Here is an 18420-nt window from a genome sequence, read left to right on the forward strand (position 1 = left end):
CAAACCCAGAGCTCTCTGGATGACAAAAAGAGATAGAAATGAAGATGAAGAAGAAAGGGTGTGCTATGACAGATGTCAGGTGGATAATACAATGGAGAACCAGGCTGAATATAGAAGATTCAGAGGAGAAGTGAAAAAGCAAAGAAAGGATGCAGGAGTAAGAAGAGGGACTGACAGCTAACATAAAAGTATTTCCAAAGTCTTCTCTAGTCATTTAAACAGCAAAAGGGTCGTAAAAGGACTGGGGACGATTAGAAATCAAAAAGGGGATTTACACATGAAGGCAGAGGGAATAGCTGAGAGATAAATGAATACTTTGCATCTGCCTCTAACAAGGAGGAAGATGCTACCAGGGTGTAGTGAACTATGGTGAAAGAGGTGATTAATTAATACACAAGAAGGATTTAAAATTGATAAAGCACCGGGGATGGATGAGATGCATCCAGGATACTGAGCGAAGTGAGAGTATAAATTTCAGAGGCATTGGCCATAATTTTCCAATTTTCATTCACCTCAGGATTGGCTCCAGAGGACTATAGAATTGTAAATGTTACACCCTTGTTCAAACATGGCTGTAAAGCTAAGCTCAGCATCTACAGACCAGTCAGTTTAACTTTGATGGCAGGGAAACTTCTCGAAACAATAATTCGGGGTAAATGAATAGTCACATGGACAAATGCAGGATAATTGAGGAAAGCTGGCACAGCTTGAAGAGAACATTGTGATTTTGATGAGGTAACAGAGAGGGTTGATGAAGGTAATGCTATTGATGCAGAGTACATGGACTTCCAAAAGACATTTGATACAGTGCCACACACAGGTTGTGAGCCAAGTTATGCCTCAAGGAATAAAAGGGACGGTTGTAACTTAGATACAAAATTTGCTGTGTGACAGGAAACAGCAAGTCGTGGTTGATGGATGTTTTTTGGACTGAAGGAAGATCTATAGTGCAGTTTCCCAGGGGTTAGTTTTGGGACCCTTGCTTTTCCTGATTGACATTAATAACCAAAACCTTGGTGTACAGGGCTCAATTTCAAAATTTGATGGTGATACGATTCCTGAAATAATAGTGAACTATGAGGAAGGTAGTGTAGAATTTCAAAAGGATTAGTTGGTGGGATGGGCGGGCAAGTGGCAGGAAAAGTTCAATACAGAGAGATACAAAGAGACTCATTTTGGTAGGAAGAACATGGATAGACAATGTAAAGCAAAGGGTACAACTCTAAAGGGAAGGCAGGAGCAGTGGGACCTGGGTGTATCTGTGCATAAGACATTGAAGTTGGCAAGACAGATTGACAGAGTGGTTAATAAGGTATACAGTATCCTATGCTTTATTAATAGGGGCATGGAGTACAAGAGCAAGGAGGTTATGTTGAACTTGTATAACACACTAGGTCAGCCTCAGCTTGAGTATTGCATCCAGTTCTAGACGGGTCACTTTAGGAAAGATGTGAAGGCTTTGCAGAGAGTACAGAAAGGATTCACGGGAATGGCTCCAGAGATGAGGAACTTCGAGAATGAGTGGGACAGATTGGAAGTACTTGGCAAAAAGAAGCAAAAGGGACATAGGAATAAAACGCTTTAACACAGCAAGTGGTTAAGGTCAGGAATGCACTGCCTGAGATTGTGGTAGAGATGGGTTCAATCGAGGCACCAAAAGGGAATTAGACTGTTATCTGAAAAGGAAAAAGTGCAGAGTTATGGGGAGAAAGCTGGGGAATGGCACAAAGTGAATTGTTCATTCGGAGAGCTGGTGCAGAAACAATGGGCTGAATAGCCTCCACCTGTGCTGTAAGAATTCTGTGATTCTTTGATTCATCCCTCCCCAAAACATCAATGGTGTCATTTTCCTTGTAACAAACATCCTCACAACTACCAGCAGATTGTTTTTCTTCAGTCCAGTCACATGGGTCTTGCCCTTGTTTAGCAACAAATATTAACATCAGCATCAAATACAAAATATATTTCGCCAACTATGGTGTACAGTCTCCGGCAGCTCTGAGGTTTGACAGCCTGGCTGCAGACTGTAGCATGGCAGTTGGCTGTGTGGCACTGTGAAGTGGGTGGTGGGGGCACAAATATGCTGACATCCTGGGAGAGGCTGACCAGGAATCTCTCGCTTTCTTACCAACTGCCATTGGTGTGTGCTGGAAGGATTTGCAGGTTGATAATAAACCTGTTTGGTCACATTATGAACACATCTTCCTTAGCCATCATGTCCTGGGGTGGGAATCAAACTCAGCACTTCTGGTTCAAGAGGTATCATATGACCAACTGCACCACAAGAGCTCCAAAGATCCTGTAGCCTGGCATATTTAGCTGTGAGCTATTCCCAGCTCATATCCAGGTGCCTGTAATGACTAATACATGGTACCTTTTAAGTGGAATTTGTACTTACTGCAGTATAAAGGTCTGGCACATAAAGAGTTAACATGGGACTGAGTACAGTATCACTCACACAGTGGTGTAAGAGAACATATGACCCACATGTAGGGGTCAGTGTAGTGTAGGACAGAGCCATGTGTTGAAGCAAGCATGGAGACAGCTCCTAACTTGGACCTTTGCTGTACCTATGTACATAGTTTCTAGTAGTCAATAAATACTTGCCGTTGAACTGCCTAAGACTACGAATACCTTAATAGGACCTACTGAACTATGCCCAACACCTTACCACAACTCTGTTGTTTCTTATGACCCATGCAGTTACGTACACGACTCCGATTTGGGTAACTGTCCCTACTCTAAAGGTGTATTTTTCAGTTTATTTCTTATCGTATTTGTTGCCGTTGATGTTCTGCACATTGTCATATAAACAACTTAATGCACTCTTACCTTTCATTAAGTTTCAGGTAAGAATTTAAGCGGATGAGGCTTTTCATACAATTTCAAAGCAATCCTTGAATAAGCGACAACACAATCTGCCGATAACTCCATCAGTCCCAGCAGCACCAGGGAAGCGTCAGTGGCTGCTGGAGAAGAACAGAACCTTGGATCCCTGGAGCATGTAAATCCGGTGTCCTGAGCCGAAGGGTTTGGGTAAGTTAGGGCAAGGGCATTGGGGGGGGGTGGGAGTGGGTGGGTTTAGGGGAGTGAGCGAATGGGAAGGAAGGCGGGGGGGGGTTTCAACCTGGGGGGTTGGGGGGGGGCGCCCCGTATCGGAGAAGAGCAGCCCCTGAAGAGTGGCACCCCCCTTCCTTCCCACCCTTTCAGCACTTGAAGTTCTATTGGGAGTATCGATGTGCAATGACTGGGAAGGATTGTCTTCACTTGTCTGACAAATAATATTTCCATCGGTGAGGGAACAGTCGCACTGAATGGTGTCAGTCTAAGATGTACCACGATCTTCAGCCATGATCTTATTGAATGGCAGAGCGGGCTCGAGAGGCAGAGTGACCTATTCCTGCTCCTAATTTGTATGTTCATATGTAGCATGTCCTCATGCAGATCTTGTTTCTTTTGACAAAACTTCATGATCGAAGATTTTCAGATTCGCAACATACATTTCACTACTCCATTGGATCTGTGGTAATGCGGTGATGAAGTGGTATGGTTCCCTCCACACTTCTCACACATTTGCCTTAAATATTCTTCCAGTATAGTGGGGTCAGTTATCCAAAACAACTTCTTATTGTTTCCCAAATAGACTAAGATTGACCTTAAGATATCTGCAATTCATGCACTGGATATGTGGTATAATGGACAGGCAATGGGAAATTTTGAGAAGTAATCCATTACAACCAAGAAATCATCTTGATGAACACCAAAGAGATGTTGTCAGTCTGGTCCATGGGATAAGCAAGTAACTTGTCAGCAAATACTGGTTCTTTCTCCTTGCTGGACATGGACAGTTGACATGCCTCACATGCCCTCATGGTCTGTTTAACGTGTTGGTGGATTCTTGGCCAATTTACAATTGGTCTGCCAATCTTTTGAGTTGATCAACTCCCTTGTACACCTGGGGCGACAGTTGAAGGAGAGCAGGTCTCATGAACCCTCGGATGGTGACATGCTTTCCCTTGCAGATGACTCCGTGAGATATCCCGAGTTCATCTTTAAAAGCAAAATGGTCGTATAGTGCCTGGAGCATCCTGGAAGGACTCTGGCCATCCACCAAACATTGTATTCCATAACTTCTGTAGTACAGGGCCATTGGATGTTGCAACATTTGGCACTTATACTGCCCAATATGCATCAGATTAATGTAGAATGTCATTTCAGTGTCCATGAGATTGGCTTGCAGATCTAAGATGTCTGCAGTTGTTGATGGGTTAAGTAAACTGCTTAGTGTATCGGCTGTGACTATGGAATTACCTGGCTTGGAGCGCATGTCACAATTGTAGCCTTGAATTTTGACCAGCAGGTGCAGGGTTTGCAGCAGATCATTTTGAATGGTTTATGGTTAGTTTCCACAGCAATCTTCTTTCCAAATAAGTAAGTGTGGAACTGTTGGATGACGAATGCCAGTGTTCATATTTTGTGTTCAATCTTTGAGTAACTAGCTTTTGCAGTGCGCAATCTCTTGGAGGCAAAAGCAATTGGCTTCCCTTTCTGGAGGAAGCATGCTCAAAGTCCTTTCTGAGACACATCAACCTCAAGCATAGGCTCCTTGGTCAGTTCGTAAAACCTGAGAGTTGACGGTCCTTTGGTCAATGAATTTTTTTTAAGGCCATCCAATACATGTTAGTGACCCTCCTGCCAAACAAAAGATAATTCTTTCTTCAGAATTTCAAGGAGAAATGAGGCTCTGGGCAAAATGAGTATATACGATGAAAGGAAATTAAACAAACTGAGGCAATGCTGCAGATCATTTTTGTCTTGCAGAATGGGACTTGCACTGATGTCTCCCAGCTTGCTATGGTCAGGATGGGTGTCTTCCTCTGAATACATGGATCCAGAGAAGATCATCAGTGTTGCGTTGCTATTGAATTTGTATCTGTTAAATATAAGACCTTCTCTAGGTGCACCTTCCATTGAGAAGGTGCAACTTCCAATCGTGCTCCTGTTTTGTTGTGCGGTTTTGTCTGCAATGCACATGATCGTGTCCATATATTGCTGGAAAATATCTGGGCTTATGGAAAGCCTGAATGGTAAATTTGGAAACTATATTTGCCAAAGGGAGTGCAGAATATCATTTGCTCCCGAGATGTCTTCTCGAAATGCACCAACCAGTGGCTGTTTTTAGCGTCAAGTTTAAAGAAGAATTTGACATTCGTAAACTTGACATTCTGATCTGCAAATGTAGGAATGTTATGAGGGCATCATTTTAGGTCCGCATTCCCTCATCTTGGGGAGAATTTTCTCCCTGTCTGGGGCCGGTGTGGGGGCAGGTGCAGGGGAGGGAGCGCATCCGATCGGCGCCCCCGAACAGGTGCATCTAAAGCCATTTTTCTTGGCAACGCACATTATGGAACTACACTAACTGGTGTGGTTCTGAACTATGCCATCCCTCTCCATCCTATCTGGTTCACCTTTTATCTTGTTGAATGTGAATACTACACTAATGCAGAGGATCGATGGACGGAGTAGCATCTGCACGTCGATGCAACACTACATCACCCTTGAAACTCCCAGTCCTATCGAACCTATCTGGGTATAAGGATCATTTGCTGAGACGATTGGTAATTGAGTGTCCTTTTCTTCTGTTGCCTTCATCATTGTGTAGTTGACATGGTATGCTTGATCTGGGAGTGTATGATGTCAATGAAATAGTGTGTGTTCCACTTCTGAGAATCAACAATTATTGCCTTGATGATTATCAAGGCAATAGAGAAAACTCAAAGTCTATGGTGTTGTTCTAGCTAACATAATCCTAACAACACACCACTGTGTAATCCTTGAGTAAGCAACTAAATGTGCACTGCATATGCCTCATGCAAAGGTAATATAATTTAATTCAATGCACTGCAGGGTGTGATACTTCAATTACTCATTGCAAGCACATGTTTGCAGGCCTGCACATGCACCCCCTCTCAATTTTGTTTCGGATTTAAAAAACATTGTATATCACATAAAATAGCGTTTGAGCAAAGTGCAAATCAAATTTTAATCCCATTTCACCCAATTTTGAACAAAACCAGGCAGAACTCTTAAATCTCACACTAGAAAGTTCAGTAATCAAAATATGTTTAATCTCAGAAAAGTTGAACAGCAAGCAAAATTTCAAGTTGTAAAAATAATCATGATCTGATTTTATTTTCTCAAAAACAATTGTACACAGGTTAAAACATATGTAAAAAAAAAAAATGCATGTTGGACGATAGTTTACAAGCACTGAAGCTGTTGAGATTATTTAAACTTGCAGTAGTGAGTTAGCAGCAGAATGGACAATTCTTGTATTTAATCAAAATATATATGCATTTACTGCTGCTTATCACAGTTTATGCATTTTTGTAGTAGAAGGCACATCTCTGTAACAAGAAAATGAGAAAATAAATGCACTTTTTAAAGATAAACATTAAACTATCCCAAAATATTTACAAAATGTATACATTTTTTCTGTTAAAATGAATATAACATATTATTTTACCTTTACTTAAAAGACAAAAAGACAGCGATAAGTTTTCATGCATTAAATTGTAGTATCACATTCTAAATAAAATGAATCTTGAAAACATAATTTAAGGATTGATTATTGAGCAGATGAACAACTGCAAAAAGCGTACCATCAGGATTATTTGGCACTTGATGGTATTTAGTTTATCATCAGTGGATAAGCCAGACTGAAATGAACCATGCAGAGAAGATGGGCTTTGGTCTGAACTCCAGGAGCTCTCCAAGCATGAGAAATACCATCTCTCAAAATTGAGATTTTTAAAAAAATTCAGGAACCAAGATTCATAGAGCCGATGCAAAGTTGAAAGGAGAAGACAGGAACAGGGAAAACCAAGAAGAAGTTATTTGAAAGCACCAAGCTAGGTTTAAAACATTGTAGGAGGATGAAAAGGCTAAATTAAGGAATTCTAGTTTTGAGATAGGAATTTAGGAAGTGGAACAGGAGGCCATTCACAACCTTGAGCATGATTTACTATTCAATTGGGTCATGGTTGATATGTACCTCAACCCCATTTCCCTGCTTTGCTTCCATATCCCTTGATCTCCTTACCTAACAAAGATCTATTGATCATAGTCTTAAGTTCCAATTGACGGAGCATCCATAGAATTTCAGAGAGAGAATTTCAGATTTCTACTACCCTTGCATGAAAAAAATGTCCCGAATTCCCTCCTAAATATCCTAGCTCTAACTTTGTTATATTTCCTTGTACTTGATTTCCACATCAGAGAAAATGCCTACCCTATTGAATCATTTTAACATTTTAAACACTTCAAAAAGATCACCCCTCAATCTTCTGTACTTTGGAGAATACAACCTAATGTAACCTGTCCTCGTAACTTAACCATTTAAGCCCGTGTGAGGCTCTGTGATGCAATTTGATTTCGACATGAGAAGCAACCTTGTGTAAGGTGAGATATTTGGTGATCACTAGGAATGAGAAAATAAAGTTCAGAGGGGAACTGACCAATTATTAATAATGCAAACAGACTAGAAAGGCTGCAATGGAGAATGAGTCTGGAAATGAGCAAAAAAATCATCTTTCGGATAAAGAAATATTGAAGTGCAATAGCGCCTTCCTTACATATAACAATATTTTTTACCTGTATGAATTGGGCTTTAGCGATAGTTAAAAATTGTTAATGACAGACAGAAATATTTGGCATGTAAATGGAAACCGATATTCTTGAAGGCAATGTCGCAATAGAAAAGTGCGAGGTCCATTCGAGACCAAAGGAAGTAGTGAAATCAAGAATATTAATAGATGAAAAAAGGTTAATGAAGGAATCAAAAGAAGGGACTCAGTAACTATTCACAGAATAATCACAGAAATTTATAGGACAGGAGGTGGTCATTTGGCTCATTACACTGGCAAGATTTAATGCGTTAGATATAAGAAACTCTCCTATACTATTGAATGAAACAAGATTATTAATGCCCTTGAAAAGCACGGAGGGGATCAAGATGTAAAACGATTCAGCCACTACACCCAGAAAACTGGAGACTGTGTGCATGTGAACTGAATTTAGAATTGGATATCAAGTGAAGCAGCTCTTTTGCATGAAGAGAACACACGAGCCTGATAACCTCCAGGTTAAGAGAGGAAAAAAGTGCCCCAGAACTAAATATATATATATATATATATATATATATATATACAGTGATTTCAGAAACTAGTTTCTGTCAACATAGCTTTGGTCCAAGGTTAAATAATGGTATTTCTTTCCTCAACAGAACACCATACCAGACTGTCAATTATCATGGTCAATCATTGCTCTCGAACACTTTGGAGAAATCTAAGGCACTCGTAACTTAGACAATAAGATAACCAGCAGAAGAGGTGGGTTAGAAATCATCAATTAAGTCTGAATGTTCGATCTTAAATTGTACAAAGGAACATGAGGCAGGTGAAAGGGTTCACCATTCTTAGATGCATTTACTTAACATTCTCCAAATAAGTTCTGCCCATAAGTTCTCTTATTAATTGGCACCTCCTATGCAGTCATGGTTGGTGCCAAGCACAATTTTTTTTTCAAATGCCAGCTACAACAAGTGAATCTTAATCTACAGATATGCAGCTTCTAGTGACACTACAAGAATTTCAGATCACTGTGGATTACTACCATAGGTTTGATGTCATTTTATGTATAGACAGAGAAAGGGTCTAATGGATCCATGCAATACATTTACATTCTGTTTTCTAATGCTTGCTCAGCAACAAACAATGTATGTTTCCTGGGCTAAATTACTACCAACTGTAAATAAACATTTATCATTACACAAAGATTTGAAAAAGCAATACTCTTAAAAAAAATATTGCTAGCATTTTTTTAAACAAAAAATACACTGGTAGCTACAATGTCGAAAATTAAAAGGTGTTTCTGTGGAGCCTTTGCTATCACTTTCTTTTCCCCAATCTAACATGATTGCTAGAAAAACTCAGCAGTTCTGACGGCATCTGTGGAGAGGGACACAGTTGACGTTTTGAGTCTGGATGACCCTTCATCAGAACTAAGACATATAGAAAAGACTTTTCTATATGTCTTAGTTCTGATGAAGTGTCAGCCAGATTCGAAACGCCAACTGTTTCCCTCTCTACAAATGCTGTCAGACCTGCTGAGTTTTTCCAGGTATTTTTTGTTTTTGTTCTAGATTTCCAGCATCCACAGTATTTTGCTTTTATCTAACATGATTGCTGTTCATTATGAACATCGGAACATGGTAGCAAATCCGAAATTATGCTTAAAATTTCGGTCTATTGCTAATTTAGAATGAAGCTTGAATGCTGATTGAAATCACATCATCTGAAGAGATCATATGAGGTAATTTCAAGTTTCTATGTAAATGTTGCTTAGTTTTTCCAATTATACTGGCTGATCACGAAACAAAACCATATCTGTTTATAGCCAACATAATAATAATCTTAAAAATGAATTGAAACACAAAGTTATTCCCAACGCCCTTAGTCATCTGGCAGAAATCCTTTGGCTCATATCAGATCAATGTTATCAACAGAAAGGATGTTCTTACTCAAGTCCTTTTTGAGTGCATTAAAAGATGTAAACAGAACATTAGTGCATTTCTGATGTTAGAAATTGTGGTGGTGCGTAGCAAACACTTAGAATGAACTATGTACTATTCTTATGAATGGCAACTTCATCAAAACAGCTTAAATTCCTCAATCGTAACAGTCTAGCAACAACCTGCATTTATATAGCACCTCTACCCCAGTAAAATATCCCCCAGTTCTTGACAGGAACATTGTGAGACAAAGTTTAACACCAAGCCACATAAGCAGACTTTAGGAGAGATACCCAAATGCAAAGAGATTAGTTTTAAGGAGGTTCTTAAAAGAGGAGAGTTGGAGACATCGAGAGATTTATGGAGGGAATTCCAGAACTTGGGGTCTAGGCAGCTGAAGGTAGTTGCCAAAGACGAGGTAAAGTAAATTGGGGATGAATAGGATGTCATACTTGGAGAAACATTTAATTCTTGGAAGGTTGTAGGGCTGAAAGAACATACAGATTTAGGGAAGTGCAAGGCTGCCGAGGGCTGTGAACGTGGAGGAGAATTTTAAATCTGAAGCATTGCTGGACAGGGAGGCAATGTAGATCAGTGAGTACTGGGGTGATGGGAACATGGTGCAAATGAGGATAAAGGCAGCAGAGTTTTGGATGAACTCAAGTTTATGGAAGTTTATGTTGGGAGGTTGGCCAAGAGATTATTGGAATAGACATGTTTGAAGGTAACAAAAAGCAAGGATGAGAGTTTCAATAGCAGATGAGCTGAGGCAGGGACATATCTGGGCAAAGTTATGGAAGTGGATTTAGGTGGCATTGGGAGGTCAAGACACAGAGGATGCAAACAGCCTGATTCTGCCTCAGACAGTGGTTAGGTCGGAAGGTGGAATCAACGGCTAGGAGAGTCGAAATGAAATGTAGGCTTTGAAACATTTTCAACGCCACATTTCACCTTGATTTCCTGTAGGTAGATTAATTTTAATGACAGGGTAGGGAGACATGCTGGAAGCAGAGCACTCTCTGGAGTGACTGATGTTGATTCAATGTAAGATATGGAGATCTTCTGGAGAGGAGATTAATGGTCTTCTCACAGGCATATTCAAAAGGCTAAATTACAAAAATCTATTCATGTATAGGCAGCCGCACCTTCAATAGTCCAGGCCTTCTCTCCAGCTCACTTTCCTCCTTTCAGCTGCTCCACAAAGCCTCTCTGACCAAATTTTTTTAGCCACTTTTGTCATAAATGTTAAACAAAAACAGAAAGTGCTGTAAAAACTCAGCAGGTCTAACTCAGCAATTAGACCTGTTGTGTTTTTCCAGCATTTTCTGTTTTTATTTCAAATTTCCAGCATCTGCAGTATTTTGCTTTTATCTTGCTTTTGTGCTAAATGTTGTTTGATGACAAATTTTGTTGTGTAACGTTGAGAAGCGTGTTGAGATTTCTCACTTCATTAAACGTGCTGTACAATTCTAAGTTGTTGTTGTATACCTATGTGTAAGACTAGAGAGCCCACTATATAAAGTAAATGCACAGTCTTTAAAAACCACTTCAGTTGCAAACCATTTCCAGTATCAGGAAAACATTCCAAATTTGCACTACACCAAAATATATAGTTAAGTACAAAATGACCAACTCACTATGATCAAAAATGTAAATCACAATATGACTCAGAGTCCTATTCCAAACAGCGCTTTAGACATACTACTATTGCCTCCTAACAGCACTGTGGGTGTACCTACAGCACATGGACTGCAGCAGTTCAAGAAGGCGGCTCATCACCATCTTCTCAAGGGCAGTTAGGGATGGCAACAACGCCAGCGATATTCACACCCCATGAATGAATTTAAAGAAATAGGTGGTATGGCGGCTTTAATGGATGCAGCAGCTCTGAAGTGAATGTCTGCTTATTGAAGGGTACTTTTTCTTTATTCAGATAACAGCAAAGAAGTTTAGGTTGAAGACTTGGAGAAACCTTTGCAAACATATACAAGTACATAGACCACTGAATGTTGTTGAGTAAGTTGCTATTTGCTATTGGGCATTCTTTCAAATTGCATCAATGAAAATGAATAAGGTGTTAGGAGTTAAGAGGCACGTATAGCTTTTTTATTTGACAGACAAAATCAACATGCATGAGTACCAGAGTTCTAAATTGCTTTTGTTTGTTCAAACAGAAAGAACAATAGCATCCGAGGAGATGTGCTTTTCAATTTCGCTTTAGCCTTACTCTTAAAGAAATATCTCCCGGTTTTCTCCAGTCAGTCTGCATCATTAATTACCTTCCATTCTCCAAGGGACAACAGTAATGTCTCTTGGCTTATTTCAGCAGTTTGGTAGTAGCACAAAGAAGTAGTACTTAAGCCAATATGCTGTGAATCACCAACACACTCTACTCATTGCTTCAAATTGCTTCTCTGCTATGAGTCCCAAAGAGAATACACCTGGACTTTTTCACAGTTCAAGTGAACATTGCAAGACAGTCTATGACTGCAACAATTACCTTTTAGTGAAATCCGAGCAATAGCACTGGTCATTAACCTAGCAGTGCTAAATACTGTTTGAGTGCTGCTTGATGGAATGTGGTGCTGAAAAGTTTTGCAGGGAACAGAGTTCTGGCAAAAACAGTTTAATGATAATTGCCTGTTGACTACATCCCTCCATCTCAGTGATGGTCTTTCCAAAGCTCACACCCAAAAACTTGAATACCACAAGGAACAAGGGCCAGAGGTAAGTAGCCCCATAAATATACAGTGCCAACATGAAAATGTTGCACTGCGCATTTGCATTCAACCACTCTCTTCCCAGCATTCACCCAGTACCAGGCCAATCCTTTGTACCAGTTAGCAACAGCATGTAGCCACTAAAATGTTGCATTCTGTGCCTTGTAACCAAAATGGAAGAAGCAAATGAGCACACATGACTTACATTGTTAGTATTTGCTGGATAACTCTCATCTAACAAATGGAAGTTTTCAATGTATGTATGCTGATAGTAGTGCATTGATGTTATGTGGTTCATTTATAGAATGTACAGTATTCCCAAATGCTCATTTTTCAGCCACTGTTAGTTTGGTGCATGGAAACACTGAATCATTGATAACTGCTGAGATTTCTGGTCATTCTTTGAAACAACGCAGTTCAAACTGGGACTGTACATGTGGAAGGGAACTTAAGAGTCTGTGAAAAATTAAAATAAAAAACAAAATGAAAATTATAAGCTATTTTGCAATTCAAGCTCTAAATCAATATTACCAAAAAATGTCCTTGCTCTCCATGTAATATTTATGTATTCTGCAAATGCATACTCCTTACCCTAGCATAAATCCTAGCAGTAATGGTTAACTTACTAGAATCAAATGGAAAACGTTCAGATGCTGGTCCTTTTATATTTACATTTTTGTTATACTTCATGAATCACTGGAGAATGCTTTTCCATGGAGGGCTAAGGACTATGGAGAATTTGCATGATTTAAAAAAAAACATTCTTTGGATGTGACCATTGCTGACAAGACTGGCATTTGTTGCCCACCCCTGGTTGTCCATGAGAATCTGGTGGTAGGCCTGATTGGCAGATTAAATTCAAAAATGGTTTGCCTTGAACTCCTACCAAATTAATGCACATAACTTAACTTATTTCTGGACAAAACAATGAATCCCACATTTATAACTTTGTTTAAAAAAATACGTCCCTGAGCGTTTCTTCATATAATTAATCTAAGAAGACTGCAGTCAACATCGCTTTCCTTCACAATTAATCCATTATCATAATCGCAGTATAACATATGGCGGATCAAGTTGGCTACTAACTATGCATTGCTGTACATTCCAGATCACATACAACACAATTCTTCCTTAACGAACGTGGCAATTTCCAAATTTGCACACCATTAGAAAATCTTTTAGAAACTTATCATCCCAACATCTGCCTTATTCTACAGTAATACACACTTTCTACAATCATCATTATTTAATGCATCACTATATTCACATTCACAGCCTAGTTGGTTCATGAAACTATTCAGCTCCAGATATTGTTCCTTTCCTTTTGTAGATAATAATTTTAGCTCTATTAACTACGACAAGTGTAAATGGGGCCCTCTATATTACAGTGAAATTATTCTCCATTCTTTGAAGGAATTTATGTTAGGGCAGGTTTAGGTTACAAAGGACAAATTTACAATTAGGATCTTTTTCTTTAGCCAGTTCTTGTGCAAATAGCACAACATATTGCTTTGCATTCAGTGATGAAAGCCATTTGATGTTCGTCACAAATGAAAACCCCTTGCATCACTGTGAAGTGTCATCTCCGTAAAGTTAACTCCTCCTATTATGAACAGTTGCAATATTAAATCCTCCTGTTACCATGCCTGAAGTGGGCAGATCATGTCACAGTTACAGCACCTACTTGATTACATATTTTGTACAGTATTAGCAGTTTGTCCCGATGAACTGTAACATCACAGTGGAAGGACTATCCTTTCCCATGGCCTGTAAAATAAGTCCAAAGTGATCCTGCTTGTCTGAACGTGGTATGATAGCAATCAGTCCCTTTGATTTGGTTGTGTGCCCAAGAGTTTGGGCAGTGCCAGCTACAAGCTGGAAAAGCAGCATTTGTGATTGGACAAAAGAGCACAAGGTTGAACATTCCGCAAACTCATCCTCCCATAGAATCCCTCATAGAGTCCACTTTTTGAGCAAGTTCTTTAAAAGTTGGACGCTGAGTCGATGCACTGTTCCAGCATTCCTTCATTATTAAATACATCTGAAGTTGGAAGTAGAAATATGATTGAAATTAGAAGATAAGTTTGAGAACATTGTATGTCACCACCATAACATTGCTAAAAAAGGATTTTATACATCCTTCATTAAGCATCATCAACATCAAGCACTTGGTTTACTGTACGCCAGTTATATTCTAAGACCAGGCTTGGAAGGTCTCACACTACTACACTAGTAGGGAATATACTTTTTTACACTTCTTACCCCCACTCTTTGAGCGAATCTGCCCATCCATTACCTATTCCTCTGGAATTATGAACAGTTTTGTGGTGTTGACTCATGCACATTCAGGATCATTTGGGTTGGATGAAAAAGTGTGGGATGATGCTCATATGGAGCATAAACACTGCTATTGACCATTTGGGTTGAATAGTGTGTTTGTGTGTGTGATATAAATTCCATTTAATCTTAAATATAGTCCAAACTCATTTCTCATAATACCTCTTAAACGAGACTTATATCCCATTAGAAGGACTGGCCCAGACAAATCCGAGGAAGATCTCCTCACTTAAATTCATGGATAAATTGAGTTTTGATAATCTGCACCCAGTTCCTAGTGAATTCAGACCCCAAGCACGAGCTCCCCATAATTTGATAGCACATCGGCAATCTCACTCAGAAGCTCAAGCTTCGGGGGGTGGGGGGGGGGGGGGGGGTGGGGGGGGGGGGGGGTGGGAGGGTGGGAGGGGGGGCACCTCCATTAAATACTGTCCCCAGGCTGTAATTTGGTTGCTAGTTTTTAAATTGGTAAATAATTACTTCAAAGAATTCTCTAAAGGTCTGCACACTATTTTTTATGACTGCACTTAACCCATTTTTCAAATGAAAGGACAGCTATCCACAGAAGACATAGTTAAAGAGAAAACTGTTTGTGATCAGTACCATGTCATGACACCCATCCGGATTTGGCAGCCTTCTACCCACTTTAAGAAGCTCGATCAAGTGGAAGACAATCATTTGTCCTTGCTTGTCACTGCCAATCATGCGCATGAATTCCTGAAAATGCAATCAAAAATAAAATTTCACTGAATCAATGTTTTTTAAAAGAGAAATATTAGAAAACTGTTTAACATTTAAATGAGCGATACTTGGAAGCTACCAAAATAAGATACCAAATAGATAAATATAATACATTATAATAAACGTTCAGAACCTGCAGTGACTATCCTTTATGTAGTAACACACGTGAGTTCCGAACAGTAATTCGTATGACAGACAGCTTTATAGAACTAAGCAGGAAGAGAAGCAAGTTTAATTGGTTCAACAGAAGTTGGAGACTCACTGATGGTGGACTTTTAGTCTTCTCGCTGTACGTGAAAAGTTCATATAGCACCACTCCAAAGCTCCAGACATCTGAAGCCACTGAGAACTTGTTCTCCATCAGGGACTCCAGTGCGTACCTGTTTCAGATATTCACAGAAGCATCACATATTCAACCATCACAACCTGAACTGTTCTGCCATATCATATCAAAATCCCATATGACAATGTTTCTATTTAAATAATGATTTTCCCTTCAGCCCTCCAAGTGCTGTGCACCACTTAAAGGCTAAGGCAATCTTCTCCCAGAATTCTGCCAATGACAGGTACAAGATGCACATTAATACCATGATCTCCCTGCTCCCAGTGTGGAAGCACCTCGCTTGCAGTTGTACATAAGATTATAAGAAATAGGTGCAAGAGCAGGCCATTCAGCCCTTCGAGTCTGCTCTACAATTCAATAAGATCATGGCTGATCTTCTACCTCAACCCAGCCTTTCCGCACTATTCTTACATTCCTTCATGTTGAAAAATCTTTCAATCCCTACCTTGAACATACTCAACAACTGAGCACCTATAGCCTCTCTGGGCTGTAGAATTCAAGAGTCACAAGTGTTTGAATGAAGCACTTTCTCCTCAATGCAGTCTTAATGTTGTGCCTGTGCATAAATAAGAAATCTAGAATTGGGCTTACCAAAAGATTGGACTTTCCCCTGGCTCTTTCACCTTGTAATATTCCTTGTCTTGTGGTAAGACTTTGGTCAAACCAAAATCACCGATTTTCACCCGGTTCTCATTTTCCACGAGAATATTTCGTGTTGCCAGGTCTCGGTGTATATATCGTTTGGTTCCCAGATACTCCATCCCCTGCAACAATCAAACAAAACCAGGGCTTTCGAGAGTTAAATCAGTGATGGTTTCTTGAAAATGGCCTATTTGTATCTGGGCTGTGAATATGCCATAAACATGTACCATGTGTTTGCATTTTGGGTTGCAGTTGATTCTCTTCCATTAATGAACATACATATGAAATAGGAGCAGAAGTCAGTCATTCGGCCCCTGAAACCTGCTCCACCATTCAACAAGATTATGGCTGATCTGTTTGTGTTTCAAGTTCCACATTCCCCAGCTACCTCCGAAAACTTTTGATTCCCTTGCCTAACAAGAATCTATCTGCCTCTGCCTTAAACATATTCAGTCACCCAGCCTCCACCCCCTTCTGAGACAGAGAGTTCCAAAGTCGCACAACCTTCAGAAATAATTTCTCCTCATCTCTGTCCTAAAAGGGCGGCCCCTAATTTTAAAACAGTTCCCCCTAGTTCTGGACTCGCCCACAAGAGGAAACATCCTTTCCACGTCCACCTTGTTACTACCGTTCAGGATCTCGTATACTTCAATCAAGTCACCCCTCACTCTTCTAAACACCAGTGGAAACAAGCCCAGCCTGCCCGACCTTTCCTCATATGACAAACCGGTCATTCCAGGCATCAATCTCGTAAACCTCCCCTGAACCGCCTCCAACACATTTACATCCTTCCTTAAATAAGGAGACCAAAACATTTGGGTTGTAACAGATCTTTTGGCATGACAGATAATTAGAATTCCGTCATGAAGTAAAGCTGCCAGTGTAGTATGGTGGCTGTGACTGCTGAACTGGTGCAATTTGCACTAGCACTGTAGAGCAAGCAGCAAAAAATTACCAATCCACCCAATTTTATGTATCTGTACAAAGAAGGATTTTTGTGCAGATTAAACAAGCAATGATCCTGTACGAGGTTCCAGCATTTTGAGATTATACTACAGATACTGGGCTGCAACTTGCAGAAGACTGTACAGCAACTTCTGCTGACAGTTATATACGACATACCATTCCCTTTAGCGCACGCTCTTCCAGAATTGAGGAAAACATCACGTTTCATTATCTCTTCTCCTTCTCTCCCTCACCAACATACAAACAGAAACGAAAATTGTATAATTTATTGAAATAAGTTAACCAATTGTAGGGGAAAATACTTTTTTTGATAATTACCCAAGAATATTTTTGTTTTTGTCAGACTAATTTTGAATTGTTAAATAGAGTTATAGAGTCTTGACAGCACAGAAGGAGGCTTGAAGATTGTAGGAGATACAACACAATGAAAAGAGTAAACTTATGTGGAAGCTGAAACAGTAACTTAATTCACTGTAACAGGTAGGAGAACAAGAAAAAGGAAAGTAATTGAGAGAGGCTTGTCACTCCCTATTCACTGGGGATGTCTGTCTTAATAAGTAACCTGTGGCCAGAAATACCCATGCCCTGGCGTTGAGAGGCTGGAAGCTCAGTTATCCAGCATATTTAAACCTGAGACTGACAAATATCTGCACTGTAGATGGAATCACAAGACATAGTGATCAGGTGGGAAAGTGAAGGGTTTTTTAATTCTTTTTTTTTTCTGGTGCTGAACATTGTGTAATCATCAGTGAACATCCCCACTTCTGAGTGTATGATGCAAGGATGGCCATTGATGAAGCAGCTGAAGATGGTTGGGCCTGGGACACTACCCTAAGAAACTCCTGTAGCGATGTCCTGGGACAGAGATGATTGGCCTCCAATAACCACAGCCATCTTCCTTTGTGCTTAGGTATGACTCCAACCAGTGGAGCATTTTCCCCGATTCCCCTTGCCTTCAATTTTGCTCAAGCTCCTAGATGTCACAATCTCTCAATTGCTGCTTTGATGTCACCCTCACTCTACATCTTGAATTCAGCTCCTTGTGCCATGTTTGAACCAAGGCTGTAATGAGCAGAGTGGCCCTGGTGGAACTCAAACTG

General features: G+C 40.0%; 1 protein-coding gene across 2 annotated transcripts in view; it reads right to left on the reverse strand.

Moving 5' to 3' along the window:
* Positions 1–12181: 12181 nt before the first annotated feature.
* Positions 12182–18420, reverse strand: part of LOC144699542 (tyrosine-protein kinase JAK2-like) — a 35504-nt gene continuing 29265 nt past the window's right edge. For both annotated transcript variants that reach the window (XM_078570597.1, XM_078570591.1), the window contains exons 13-16: positions 16304–16476; positions 15632–15749; positions 15232–15345; positions 12182–14332 (exon numbers count right to left, since the gene is read on the reverse strand). In XM_078570597.1, the coding sequence (XP_078426723.1) occupies positions 14225–14332; positions 15232–15345; positions 15632–15749; positions 16304–16476 (513 nt within the window). In that variant the 3' untranslated portion in view covers positions 12182–14224. The remainder of the gene's footprint in view (positions 14333–15231; positions 15346–15631; positions 15750–16303; positions 16477–18420) is intronic.

Source organism: Cetorhinus maximus, chromosome 2, assembly GCF_964194155.1.
Source record: "Cetorhinus maximus chromosome 2, sCetMax3.hap1.1, whole genome shotgun sequence".
Classification (NCBI taxonomy): domain Eukaryota; kingdom Metazoa; phylum Chordata; class Chondrichthyes; order Lamniformes; family Cetorhinidae; genus Cetorhinus; species Cetorhinus maximus.